Here is a 14,477-nt window from a genome sequence, read left to right as displayed (position 1 = left end):
AGTGAAAGCAGGACAAGGATCCCGTTGCCCTGCTTGGGCCGTCACAAAACCCCAAGGGGGTTTTCGGCTCCTTCTTAAAGCAGAAGAGCTTCCTCGGGGTGGACAACATAGCTGTCACCACCTTTCTATCAACTCAACACTAAGTAATTTTAGGAAATGATGAACTTTTAACCACTGACTGTCTAACAACCAGAGCCTAACTCTGCGACTCTCACAAGTGTGAGGCTATGGTTTGACCAGTAAAACTGAAGCATCCAGTTATAGAACAGTCGTTGCTAAGCAACACTGGTAAACAAAAGCAAGCTCCTTCTTCCTCAGGCATAACTGACAGTTTATGGAGCAAATAGTGCTCACTGTGCATGTGCAATGTAAATGGGGAGGTCTTCTGTGCTCGTTTGCACATATCCTCCACCTCTTCCTCAGGTTTGGTGGATCCCTTTCCTCCCCGCTGTAATCTTGCTTGGTGCTTCTTTTCTTTGGGACTGCAATTATTCACTATAAAATTTCTTCTTGGGTTTGTGGCTTGTTTTTATTTACATTTTTACTAAGAGGTCATGGATGGATTGCTTTCCTAAGGACATGGAATTTCTTGAAACTTCTCTCTGGTGTTTTTGGTTCTGTGTTTTTGGAATTTTCAGTGAGGTGAAAAGCTGTAAAATAACGATTTTTATGTGCTTGGGAGTGATGGTACACACCTTTAATCCCAGTCCTTGGCAGGAGACAGAGACAAATGTATTTCTGTGAGTTTAAGGTCAGCCTGGTCAAGTGAGCCAGAGCTGCATTGTGAGAACCTCCTCAAAAATGGCAAATTTTCTTTCTTTCTTTCTTTCTTTCTTTCTTTCTTTCTTTCTTTCTTTCTTTCTTTCATTAAGAGATTTTTCTATTCATTTTACATATCCAGCAGGGATTCCCCTGTCTATGGTGGTATTTTACTTGTACTGAAATATGATTTAAATTGTATGTTAATAAATAAAGTTGCCCGGGGGTCAGAGCTATTAGAGCATTATCAAGAGCATGGCGGTGGTGGTGCAAACCTTTAATCCCAGCACTTGGTAGCCAGAGCTAGGTAGATCTCTGTGTGTAAAAGGATACAGCCAGCATTGGAGACACACGCCTTTAATCTCAATCCCAACCATAGAAGACCTGGAAGTCTTTACAGACAGGCAGTGACGAGGCATGGTTTACAACCAATGAGAAGGCAGAACAGCTAGACTGTATAGAGACATACACACAGGAAGTAGGTCCCTTTTTCGGAGAGCTCTCTTGGCTGAAGAGGATCGCTGAAGCAGGAAGAGTGAGGCTCTTAGCTCTGACCTCTTGGCTTTCTTCTCTGAATCGGCTCTGTGTTTCTTATTTAATAAGACGGTTGGTTACATCTACACCTGTCCTCCTTCCTCCCACTCCCCGAGCCTTCCCTCACAACCCACTCTCCCATTCCCACCTCCTCCAAAGCAAAGTCTCCCCTGGGGAGTCAGTAGAACCTGGTATGTTCAGACGAGGCAGGTCCAAGCTCCTCTTCCCTGCTTAATGTCTTTACAATACAATGTGGAGAAGTTATTATCCAACCATGGCTGTTGTGGTTCTAAATGTCTTCTGTAGAACTGGTTCATAAATTTCCTTAGATATGAGGAAATTTCTGCTATTGTTTCACAGAACTTGATTTTTATGCTCTGATTATCTCCACTCTATCTGCAATGCCAGATATTTATATTTAGTCTCTGAGGTGTTTTTCCACATGAATGTCCCCCACAGGTTTAGATAATTGAACACTTGGCCCCAGATGGCGGTACTAATTGGGGAGGATGTGGAATATCTGGGAGATGGAGCCTTAATAGATGACATCTGTCCCTGGAGACAGGCCTTGAATAGTCTCTGCCCTTGTGTTTGCCCTCTGCTTCCTGAGTGTGGTTGAGATGGAACCTCTAAGCTTCCTTTTCCTGCCCCCATGTGGGCCATTTGTGCTAAGTCTCTCCACCATGATAGACTCTGATGCCTTTGGATCTGGAAGCCCAAATACACTCTTCATTCTGTAAGATGCTTCTGGTCATGGTGTTTTATCACAGAAACAGAAAATTAACAAGTACAATATCTGAATAGCAGCATCCCAGAGATCTTGAATGATGTGTCCATTACATTTAATTTATTAATGCCTTAATATAATCATATGCCCACCTTGATTCCCAGCCCCGATGTTCTTCTGCTTGATTCTCTCTATTGCTGATGCATTTTAAAGTTTCTATACTTGTTGTATAGAGATATCCATGTTATTGTTTTCCTTTTATCATGAAGAGACTCATTTGAAGCAGGAAACAGAGACACAGCAACATCGAAACTAATACACACTCTTTTGATGAGAAAACTGACCTGACACTTGTCTGATACAAACCCAATCAAAACTGGGCTGGACTAGGTTCACTAGCCATGGACATGGACATGGAGGGCTCAGAGTCACCATCCTGTGTAGAGATCTTCTGGAGGAATTTCCCTAGGACTCCTACTGTGAGAGAAAGAAAGGGCAAAAGGGAGTTTGTCACTGGAAAGAGATTTCACAGTCAGGCCAGTGATGACAGTCTCCTTGATCAGGATGGGTCACCTTAGCTATGCTCCTCTTCCCCTCTGTTTACACTCAGACCTCACTGAACCTCTTTGTTCCTTCCCCCAAGGTGGCTACAAGGAACAAATCCCCCTTTTTCTGCTTTTCGTTATCAACTGTGTTTTTAATGGACTCATTGAGGACAGGTGACTTGTTGGGGCCAACTCCGACGGCCTGAACACAAAGCAGGAACATGATTCAGAAAATGTTTTTAAATTTTATATTTTAATTGCATGTTTTTAAACATCTCTCTGAGAATTTGTTAAAAATAATAAAAGAATAAAATTTCTATGAGAGAATCATACTAGTCACACAAAATTTGAAAATCCAGAATGTCAGCAGCTTTTAAGACACCGGGCAGTTTGGGGAGTCCACTCATCTTTGCCCAACATTATGTTCCATTTGTCGTACAAAAGACGCATTACTGCGAATCTGGAAATGTGCTTAAAGCAGATATTGTAATTCAAAACACTGAATTTTTTCAACATTAGAAACACAAGGAATACTCCAGCCCTGCTTCATGGGGTGTTAATTTAAGATATATGAACAGTTAATAAAAAGCCTGAGCCATTAGGCTGAACAGTTTAAATAATATAAGCATCTGTGTATTTATTTTATAAGTGGGCTGTTGGACTGCCGGGCTTGGTGGGACCCGGAGAGAAAACTCTCTAGCTACAACTCATAAGTTCTGTTTATGGGTCAGCTTGACACTGTTGGGTTTTGCTTGCTTTTGCTTATGGCCTATTATTATTATTATTATTATTATTATTATTTTGAGAGCCAGTCATATTACATGGCTCAGGCTGTCCTCAGACCCACAGCAGCCCTCCTGCTTCATCCTCTGAGGTGCTGGGATTATAAATACAAGCCATGTGCCCAGATAAGTTTCTGGATGAGGTGGGGTGGGGGGTTGGGGGGGTGTGCCATCAGGAGCTCTCCTCACTGGTCTTGTAAGACATTTGCCTAAGGTATTACAGAATGATAGAGTTTCAAATCAGAAGGCAATGGAAGCCGTGTGTACCCTCATAGGAAATCAACCCCCCCTCCGCCACGTTTAAGTAATGTGCTTGAGATGACACAGGTTACAATCAATTAATTGTAGTGTCAGCATTAGAATCCAGGACAGGGTTTATCATCAGACTTTAAAGGATCCTCTCATTTCAGAAGCAAAATGTGCAACTTTACCCCTTGATTTTATTCCCAATTTTCAACTGGAATCTCTCTATCTGGTAAAGGCCAGGAAGCTATATGGATTGTTTTATGTAAAATATAAGCAATTAGTCACTTAAAATAGACAGAGTGGAATATACCTGAAATAAAGAAGTTGAATTTCATAGTCACACATCATACAAAGTTTGAGGCATTGATATGATTTTGTTAAACAAGAGCTTTCTATGACAAAGGTTAAAAAAGTCGCATTATTAGCGATTATAAATATAAAATGTATTAAAAGGTGCTCCCATTGTTTCTACCTGTAATAAAATCAAAATTATCTTCCTTGCTTTAGGAGTCACAGCAACCCACCTTGGAGTTCAGCTTCCGGCAGGCTGCCGATCCCATGGTTCCACAAGATGGCAGTGTCGTACACAAATGTGAGCCGGAGTTCCGACTTCAAGTCGAAATGCTGCCAGCCTCCCACCCCCACGGGGGAATGGAACACGTAGGAAACGTACAGAGGAACTCGAAGGGTCACGTAGGACTGCACGAGGTTTAGGACCTAAGACAATGAAATCATCCCCGTCAGTGTTAACCAAACCAGGCCAAGTCTGCAGAATTTCACAGCACTGTGTTTTCCTCACTTCACACACAATGTCACCACTGTCATCGGCACGGGGATGTTCACCATTTCCAGCAATACATAACGGCAACTTTATGAAGGCAGTCTCATGCACATAATTCACCCACTTAAGTGGATAAGTCAATAGTTTTTTGATGTATCCAAGGAACCATGCAACCACCACCACAATCAACTTTAGGAAGTGTTCATTGCATCCACAGGAATCTAGCACCCAGGAGAAGTCACCCTCCTCATGGTGTGGGTGACTGCTAATCCATGCCCTGTATTTGCCTCCTCTGAGCACATAGAAATGGATCTTGTCGGTTGCTCTTCTTTCGATGCGTTACTGCCTTTTATTAAGGGATAACAGCATAATATATAGATATATTCTTTTTTATTGACCCTCAGAGGAATGGTGTGAATTTGGAACTATTATGCAAAATGCATCTCTGAACTATTTTTTAATCATATAGAGGAAGTTAGGATGAACATAAAGATGTAAAAAATACACGTTTAGCAATGGCATGGTGCAGTTATGATATTTCAAAACAAATGAACTGTCTTTGAATTTTATATTTTCTTTCTTCTGGTATTCAACAGTGGGGTAAGGGAGGTCAAGAGAATAAATTAATACGTATCAAGAATCTACCAAATTTCAGACAATGTGTTGGTTACTAATGAAAGCTATTTAGTATTTTCATTCTCATAATTGTATGTATGCAAGGTGGTTTGATGGATGGAAGGATAATGGCTAGAAAGCAAAGAGGTAGAAAATTGAAGACTCAGAGAAATTAGGCAAGTTCACCAGAATTTTTGAAAACTTATTCTTATTTTATGTGCATGAGTGTTTTGCCTGCATGTACGTATGTATACCACATGGTACATGCCTGGTGCCCACAGATGTCAGAAGAAAGCATCAGATACCCTGGAACTTGAGCTACAGACATGTGAGCCACCATGTGGGTGTTGTGAACTAAAGCCTGCAGGAGCAGCCAGTGCTCTTAACCACTGAGCCATCTCTCCATGCCCTGCCCCCTCATCAGAAGTCTCTGAACCTGAGTGGCCTGTGGAAATTGGAATCTAGATTCTAAGCCCCTGTTCATCTCTCCCACACTTTATGAGATTCTATACAATGCGGAGCAATCCTAAGACCACCTAACTTACTGCATTTTAATTTCCAAGTGTGCTAAGGACCAGTACAGCAATCACATCTCCTCTCTGTGCAAGAGGAAATGGTAAGCTGACTCTTCTTGGAAGTTCCAAGCAGGCTTTTGGAACTGGTCTCCTACAAAGAATTGACATAGGGACTAGACATATATTTCACTCATGAGAACTATGCAATGATATGTCACACTATCATGGGGTTAAGAGCGAAGTCTTCAAGTCACACACACGACAATCCAGATCAATAACGAAAACACATGTAACAAGAAAGACCCACCTACCAGATAAGCAACTTGTTTGGTTCTCACCTGTGGGAAGCAGATACACCCTGCTCCCTGTTAAGTCAGTACCTTGTAACTTGAATGCTTTGAGATGCATTTCCCAAGAGCAGCCATAATGACTACCACTGAACAATGAGTTCTGAAGAAGGGCAGTTAACACTCTGGCTACCTGGGAAAGTGACTTGTTCAACCAATATGGCACTGGTGATTAAGATTCATATTTCATTCTGTGACTTTAATAATCCATCAGCTAAAACATTAGGCTTTAGGCATGGACTTTCAATTTTAAAAATGTAGCTTTATGTTTGCCAATATTGACATACACGCCATCAAATGTTATGTGAAGTGCTGTTCAGAAGGAAATATTTAGCATTTACTCTCAATAAGATAATTGGAATGTAGCATTCTGAATGGTTCACATTTGATTTTGTTCAACTTACTATGTAGCCTACTGGCAATCCTCCTGCCTCAGCCTCCTGAGTGTTGTGATAACAGGTGTGAGTCTCCACACCTGGCTTTATTTTGTTTAATTCTCAATGTGGTGATTTTTGAACATAGGACCTACCCAAGTCTTGTACATCTTTTTTTTTTCATATTTAAGGCCAGGTTTTCCTGACTATTTAGGATCTCTGCCTGGAGGGGACAGAGCTGAAACGGAACCTACTTCAATCATCCAGTCACCTGCCTGTTTCTTCAACCAAAAACTGCAATGCAACCGTAATTTCCGATGCCACTTTCCAGAGCATTCCATTTCTTTTAACCTTTACCTCAGGACCTTTAAAGGTATAAATCATCATCTGCGGCCCAATTACTGAACTGACATGCCCTTAGTGACATTTAAAGTTAATTAACAAAGGCAAACAACAATTTTAAGATTATATTTAAAGGGAGCAAATATCTTGGAGAAAGTAACACATTGTCAAATTTATATTATGCTACCGAGTGCCAAGCATATATGTGGAGAGGATATTGTTCACCTAAGGGCCTGAGACAGGGGGTTACTTTTTGTGGGAGATGGGTAGAGGCGGGGATGAATGCCATTATAGCAATATCCATACACAAAGACTTGCCACTCTGTCTCCATTTAGAAGGCTCAGTAGCCACACACAGCTGCTGGCTACCATGCTGGACAGCGCAGTTCTACATTCCCATACTCAGTAGCCACACAGCTGATGGTGATCACACCAGACAGCACAGAGATTCCCATATTCAAGGTCTTTTAATTAGGCCACATGTATTAGAAACAAAAACCATTGAAAAGTTGTTTACCTGCACATATATATGGCCCTATAATGCAGAATATGTGTTTTGTATTTACCCAAAAGATTGAACACAGAATTTGTAAAAATTCTTGTTCAGGGATATCACTGGTGGGGAATGGCCCCCATTGCAATGTTTTTCTTGTGTCTTTTATCGCCTCAAACATCAATCAAAATGGGGGTATTAGTGACTATATAAAGCATCACACATCAAAATACAAAGCTTCAAATCTCACAGTGTGCAGTTAGCTGCTCAGTTGAGAGGACTGTTTCAAATTCTTAGCCAAATTCTCTGAGTAATATTCATCTAAGAGTGCTTAGGAGCAAGGAGACCTTGGCTTCTGCCCATTTACAGCTCTTCTGTAGGTCGGTGAATCAGAGAGAAAGCCTGGGTAGGCATCAATATTGAGCCAAATTTTGTACAATGAAGGACAACTTTAAGGGAGGTTTGCTATATAGAATTATGCATAATCTAATGAACAACCATAGAAATATGGTGTATTATGATGTAATGTTCAAAAGGGAAACAACATGTAGCCATCAAGTTATAAGTCTGGCAGGTATGGTGGCTCACACCTTTAATCCTAGCACTCGGCAGGCAGAGGCAGGGGATCTCTATGAATCCATGGCAAACCTTGTTTACACAGTGAGTGCCAAGTCAGCCAGGATACATTCTAAGGCTGTCTCAAAGGAAAAAAATAACTCTGAAAAACTTACCTTGTCGTGGCACATGCTCATGTTAAATTAAAAAGCAACATACAAAATAAAGTTAGAAAAATTAAGCCACCACCGTTAAACTATGTATGTAATTAAAGAGGTTAATATGTCTTTGTGTAATTATGGTGGGATAACGGGTGGGATTTTATCTGACTGTCACTTGTTCTCCTGAGTTCAGAAATGATGTTATTTTGATTACAAAAATTATTGCAAAAATTAACTGCTAAGTCTGACAACATAGGCAGCAGCATATGTCATGAACATTATGTGAATTGGGTTGTTCTTGACTGATGTAGCATGGCTTACTTATAAAAGACAAAAGAGAATTCTCATAAGAGAATCAGTATAGGATTATAGGAAGTGTAAAATAATAGGATGAAAAGTTGTGACTTCTGATATATATATTCCAGCCTCTGTGTTCATATTTATAAATCAAACACACCTGTAAAAAAGGAGGCAAAAATTCTTCCTCAAAGAAATCAACTGAGAACAATACTTGTTTACTTCTCCAGACCACAGAGTGTCTTTCCAGGAGCGTATTGCAATTCCATGCCGTAAGAGCAAACTGTTAATTGGGCTGCATTTCTGCAGCGTAGGCCTGGCTGCTGAACAACGTGACCAGCTGCTGTGGACCTAAGAAGTCAAGAGAGTCAAGAGTCTAACCTTGAACAAGAGCCAGTAAAACTCAGAAGAATGTCTTTTATTTTTCAAAGAACTTGTTTAAAAAAAAGAGTCACCCAAACTCCCAATTGTTTAAAAAACTAAGTTTAACTTCTGTCCCGTGTTTCTCATTGCATGCTCAACCTTAATTAGAACAAACAAACAAACAAACAAACAAAAACAGAAAATGAGACATGCATAGAGACAGAGCAGAATTATTGATTAAATATGTGTTTTTTTATCTGCCTTTGCATTTTTTTGAGGTTAATAGCTAAAGATTATTTTAGAACTGAATAAAATTCAAGAACTTTAAAATTCTTTTTCTGAACAGGCGAAATTCTTAGCCTCTTAGTGAGTGTCGGAAGTGACCTACATAAGTCTTCTTTGCTGGTGCGTATGGGGTCCTCACTGGGCCCCCGGGATGTTTCCTGGTACAGACTAGATGTCAAACGACTGTTTTGTGAATGTACAACTGAATAAGGAGGTCTTGATATCAGCTGAAGAGAGCTGTAGTCACACTACACAAAAGTCAACACACACACACACACACACACACACACACACACACACACACACACACACACCTCCAGCCCCAGGGCCTGGATTAGCTACATTTCACCATCCCAGCTAAGGATGTATGTTAGCACATGGTTTCCATTATGGTTGCTGTGCAGCATTCATCTATGAGGGACAGAGGGAAGCTCAGTTGGCTTTCTTATAATAGTGTCTATGACCACATCCATTTTCACAGTCAATTACGTGTTAGGATAAGCACATGATGGGTTATCCGCACGGGCACACAAGATAAGCACACAGTGAGTTACCAGCACAGACACACAAGCTACATAAATTTGGGTAAGTTATCTGAGTTTTCTTTGTTCCTCTTTTCTGATCTGTAAAGGGGAGTGGGTGGGGCAGGGCATGGTATTTATTTGTATGGAGTTTTGAGGTTAGGAAGAATAGCTATATATGTTTAGAAAAGTGTAAGGCACATATTTAACAATAAATTTACTAGTTGTTATTATTTTGACTATCACCATCATTGTTATTATTTTGGGTTGAGACAGGGTCTTATGTAGCCCAGGCTGGCCTCGAACTTCTCATCTTTCTGTCTCCAGTTCTGAGTACTGGAACTATAAGGTGTGCAGTGCTACACTTGGTCTGTGTGGTGCTGGCCAGACTTGGGGTTTCATGTACATTAGGCAAACACCCAGCCAACTGAGCTCTCTCCCCATCCCCACTGCCGTTATCTTAATCGTTAGAACTACCATCTGACTATTTGTCTCCAGTCTTAGACGCATCAGTGAATGGAAGAACAGAAAAGGGATGTCTTGGAGGGCTAGCTTACTTTTATATTAATTAAGGTTGTTTTTTCTCCTCTACCCATGGTTCAGCAGTGTGCTCCGGGGAGAAAATAAGTCGATAGTCTGTAGAGAAATTGAAGTTTAAGCCGAGGAAGAATATAGGGGTGAGTGGGATTGTCCGTCTTTAAGCTTTCCTTTTAGAGCGTATGCAATGTGTTTCACTAGCTTGTTACCATGTAGATTACGGTGAAGGTTTTAGAATTTCATAATAAAACCCAAAACTTCAGTGACTCCCACTGAATCTGTTCTTCTCAGCGGCACTGATCATCGTGGTTCCACCATTGGACTGATTTTCAATAATACCAAAGCAGAAAAACTTCTCAGAAGGGATTCTGATACGTTGGCCATCTACTGAAAAAGCTTACATGAAATGGTTAGGAACTAGATGCTCTGCAGACCGGAGAGATGGTTCAGCAGTTAAGAGCACTGGCTGCTCTTCCAGAGGATCTGGGTTCAAATCCTATCACCCCCATGGTAGTTTACAGCCATCTGTAACTTCAACCTCAGTGGACCTGATGCCTTTTTCTGGTCTCTGTGTGTACCAGGCAAAATGTCCATACATACAAACAAACAAACAAACAAACAAATAAGTAAGTAAATATTGGCTGACTGACTATAGGATGTGCTCTCTCTCATTCCCAGTGTGTTCTACAAGCCTTTCATGCAAGACAAACCTGGCTGAAACCGGCAGCTGCCAGCTCCTGCCGGACAACAGAACCACCCACAGTTCAATTAGAGACACAGCCCTGGCTTCAATCACTTGAGGTCACTGGACACAAAACATCTCTGGACCCAAATGATTCAACAGAATGCTGAGCATAAAACAGCAATAACGGCCATGAAAAACAAAACGAAACAGAACAAAAAACTAACAAAGTAGAATCCGTTTAAATGAACATTTAGCATTCAGCAGACAGATTTAGTCTGAAGAGTTAAACACCTCCGAGGCAAGCCTTGCCTTCAAACCACGCTTGCTGCGTTACAGTTGGCCGGCAAAGGCAGTGTCAGCTTAGCAGGGTGAAGGCAGGGATGCACTGGGACAACCAGCTGTCCAAGTGACAGATAGAGACGTATTTCCACTCTGTGGGGAGGACAAAAGATGTTCCTGTGGGTGAAAACAGACTACAGAGCGGCCCGCAGAGACACTCTGAAGCACGGAGAAGCCAGCTAGCAGAGACCCAACTGAACGACAGTGCAGTCCTGTGGCTGCGTCCTCCTTCGTTTATGCCCACTGATCCTGTGTCTGGAGCGATCAGAAAGGAGACAGTGATTTAATAACGTCGGCACAAGCTCCAGGAGGAAGAGACAAAGGTGTGCGATCTGTGAGGAGGAGGCGGAGCTAGTGTTTGTTTGTTTCTTTTATTTCTTTTTCCTTTTCAGATGGCAAAGACAGACTGAGGAAGATGTACCCAACGAACCACCACCCATGAAGGCTTTATATAACGTGTCTCTGGAGACACACAGCTAGAATGCCTCAGAACCAAATGTCAAGTGTGCATTTGCTTGATTACAGTATCAGGCTCTTCCCATCGCGTCACACTGTCTTTACGTTGATGCTCTAATATGGGTTTTCACTAATTCACGCTATTTACTGACTCGTCTGCTTTTTGAGCATAGCAAGTCTTAACAGCTGTCACCCACTAGCTTCCCGGCACCACGAGAGACTACCCATTTAACACCAACTGTAGCGGAGATGAGCCGAGTTCCACAGCTCTGCTGTGGGAGTAAACTGATGGTCTGTTACCATAGACTTTCCCCTTTATTTTGCTTTTAACCCAGCAGGAATATAGCCTTAGAAATCCACCTTCAGGGACTGCCACATCTATTAAGACTCCCCTTGGCTAAATATTGAAAGATATGGTGCATTCTGCATCTCGTTTGCTACTTTAACAAATAGGCCTCTCATAATTTTTGTTAATTCAGGATTTTAGTTCAAATTCTTGACATGATTTTTAACGCAAATTTTAGAGTTTTAAAAATTATAACCTAAGCGGGGACTCTGTTACTTATTATTCTAGAGGTGTTCTTTTGATGGCCTGGGAGGAGGATTTTGTATATCTCTTGTATATTAATATGTAGTATGACAGATTTTGATACCAGCCATCAGCCGTCCCTCTGTGACTAATGGCTAACAATACTGAGGTAATAGTTGAGATTAGAAAACTACTGACAGACCCAAGCAGCTGGTTTATCCAAGGAGCAAGGCCCAGATGTTGGAATGTGTACCTGGCCATCCGTCCCGATGGTGCCTTCACAGTCTGCCAGGAGCTCCGACATGTCATAGCAGCTGACGAACTCCCATAGGCAGGCTTCCAGATTCAAGTTTCGGTAGAATCGTAAGGTACTGGAGCCCCTGACCGGCACACTGTACTGGTAAGGATAGGTCTCTCCAATGACCTCTGGGTTCTTCGTGGCATTAGTCAGGAAGCCATGGTGGGTCTTCACTTCATTGTAGTCCAGCAGGTTGGAGCATTTGTGGTTCCCAACTCTGGTGCCATCAGGGCTGAGGGTCAGCTCAAAGTTGGACAGCTCTCTCGTGGAGATGATGGGCAGCATCCCTGCAGGGAAGCACAGGGAGGCACCGTCTGCTCTCATTTGCATTTTTATTTCACTTCTAAAGAATGCTTTTTAAGTTGACAGACTTTCAAAACTGGATAGAAAGAGTTGAAAGAAGCAGACAGACTTGAAAGTTAATTTGCAAACTGAAGACGAAGGAAGTGAAATAAATAAACCAGGTTCCAAGTACCCCAACTCCCAAGGTCTTACTTTACCAGGATATCTACCGTCGGTGTGTCCAGAGTCTTGCTTTACCCAGGGTACTTACCATCTATATGTGGCATCGTGACGGTGAGCTTGATGAGATTTGCAAAGTCTGGGTCCTCGGGACCAGTGTAGCGCAATTTAGCTGAGAATGGCTCCGCCCCCACGACCCCAGGCACACGGGGCTGACAGAGACCTTGAAGAAAACGAGCACATTTATGCTAAAAGATGACAGCATGTAAGTAATGTTTTAATGTAGGTGCTGTTGCTTTTCTGTATTTTAATATTCGCTGTGATCTAACACCTGACTGAGAATGTATATCATAAGGAAGCAGAAGACTGTGTGAGAGGTGACCATAGCATGCAGTTCAGGAGTCTCTCAACAGTTCTTGGTCAGACTGACTTAATATATGAAGATCATTTGTGCCAGAAACATATTCACAAAATTATTATATAATGTGAACAGATAAAATGCAAATGGTTGAAATACATTACAAAGTATAGTTCAATGAAGTGAATCTGAATGTTACCCTAGAACAATATGATGAATCATGAAATATGTATTATATATTAGCTATAATAAATATTACTTATTGGTGAATAAAACTCAAAGTGAGTGTATGTTTTAACAGTGCTGGAACTGATCCCAGAGCTTTACTGCATTATAATTTCAAGTCCTAAATATACTTTAAGAAAAATCCCTGGAGCCGGACCTACAGTTGGGAGCCACCTGACATGGGTGTTTGGAACTGAACTTGGGTCCTTTGGTACATGCTCTTAACCACTCATCAACCCAGCTACCTAAAAATATTCTTTAATCTGAGAAATTTTAAATAGAAATGTGCATGTACATTTTTAAAAGCCCATTTAATTTAGGAATAGGAGTCTAAGTCAGAGGTGGAGTACTTGTCTGCCATGTGTAAGACCCTGGGTTCCATTCTCAGCACTGCCAACAGCAAACCCACGGGGCTGGAGAGACAGCTCAGGGATCAAGAGCACTGGCTGCTCCTGTGGAGGACCTGGGTTCAACTCCCAGAACCCACATAGTGGCTCACACCATCTATAAGTCTAATCCCAGGGCATTTGATGTTCACTTTTGACCTGAGTGATACACACGGCACACATAGATACATACAAGCATACACACATGCACTTAAAATAAAAATAAATAAAACTTAAAAAAACATCCAACCCACCAAATCCAAACCAAACCACCAACAAAAAATATACATAACCATCTCTACTCAGAGGAAGATTACTTTCTATAAAGTTTCCTTTAGTTTGGGTTTCCTGTTAGTGTTGGGTCTGGCCATATTCTATTATGCACTTCCAACCATGTGTCCCAGGCTCTGGCTTTAGACCCAGCCTCCCTTTGGTGATGTGCACACGGCTCTCCGCCTACACCATCCTTTGACTGTGCCCCCAGCAGATCCCCATGCATGCACCAGCCAGCTGGGCTCTTTACCTGGTATAGTAACCCCTCCTCGTCCAGACCAAACCCTTATTTCCTCACAAGTTCCTCCATATTGGGGTTTGTTACTCCTAGAGAGTTCACATTCCTTCATGCTTCTTAGAGTCACTTCTCACAATTTCAAGATGCATCTCAGCAGCTCCTCTATGCGGGACCAGACTCAGATTACCTATGCCTCTAATTTGTCTATGGACTCCCGGAGCACGGGAGTCCTCCTTTATCATCATGACGAGTACAAGGCTCTTTACCTAGCACACCCCAGGTGTTCATGAAAGGTGTGGAATTACTGTTTTCTAATGAAGACTTTTGCAAAAATGGATGCTCGTCTGTAAGTAAGAGTTCTATGGTATACAGGGTTATTTGGAGGAATTTATACACAGAAATGAGGTATTTGCAATACTGCAGCAGTGTTTCAGTGACCTTCCCAGGGA

General features: G+C 41.7%; 2 protein-coding genes across 2 annotated transcripts in view; one reads left to right on the top strand and one right to left on the bottom strand.

Moving 5' to 3' along the window:
* LOC131912910 (LHFPL tetraspan subfamily member 6 protein-like) overlaps positions 1–14,477 on the top strand; it is a 153,679-nt gene that overhangs the window by 48,301 nt on the left and 90,901 nt on the right. The window lies entirely within an intron of this gene.
* LOC131912328 (FRAS1-related extracellular matrix protein 2-like) overlaps positions 1–14,477 on the bottom strand; it is a 38,067-nt gene that overhangs the window by 7,680 nt on the left and 15,910 nt on the right. Inside the window, exons 11-13 of the mRNA XM_059264651.1 lie at positions 12,640–12,771; positions 12,042–12,373; positions 4,118–4,310 (exon numbers count right to left, since the gene is read on the bottom strand). Of these exons, the coding sequence (XP_059120634.1) occupies positions 4,118–4,310; positions 12,042–12,373; positions 12,640–12,771 (657 nt within the window). The remainder of the gene's footprint in view (positions 1–4,117; positions 4,311–12,041; positions 12,374–12,639; positions 12,772–14,477) is intronic.

The sequence above is a fragment of the Peromyscus eremicus genome, chromosome 6 (assembly GCF_949786415.1).
Source record: "Peromyscus eremicus chromosome 6, PerEre_H2_v1, whole genome shotgun sequence".
NCBI lineage: Eukaryota > Metazoa > Chordata > Mammalia > Rodentia > Cricetidae > Peromyscus > Peromyscus eremicus.
The sequence above is the reverse complement of the archived record's forward strand: the minus strand, read 5'-3'. Positions and strand labels throughout refer to the sequence as shown.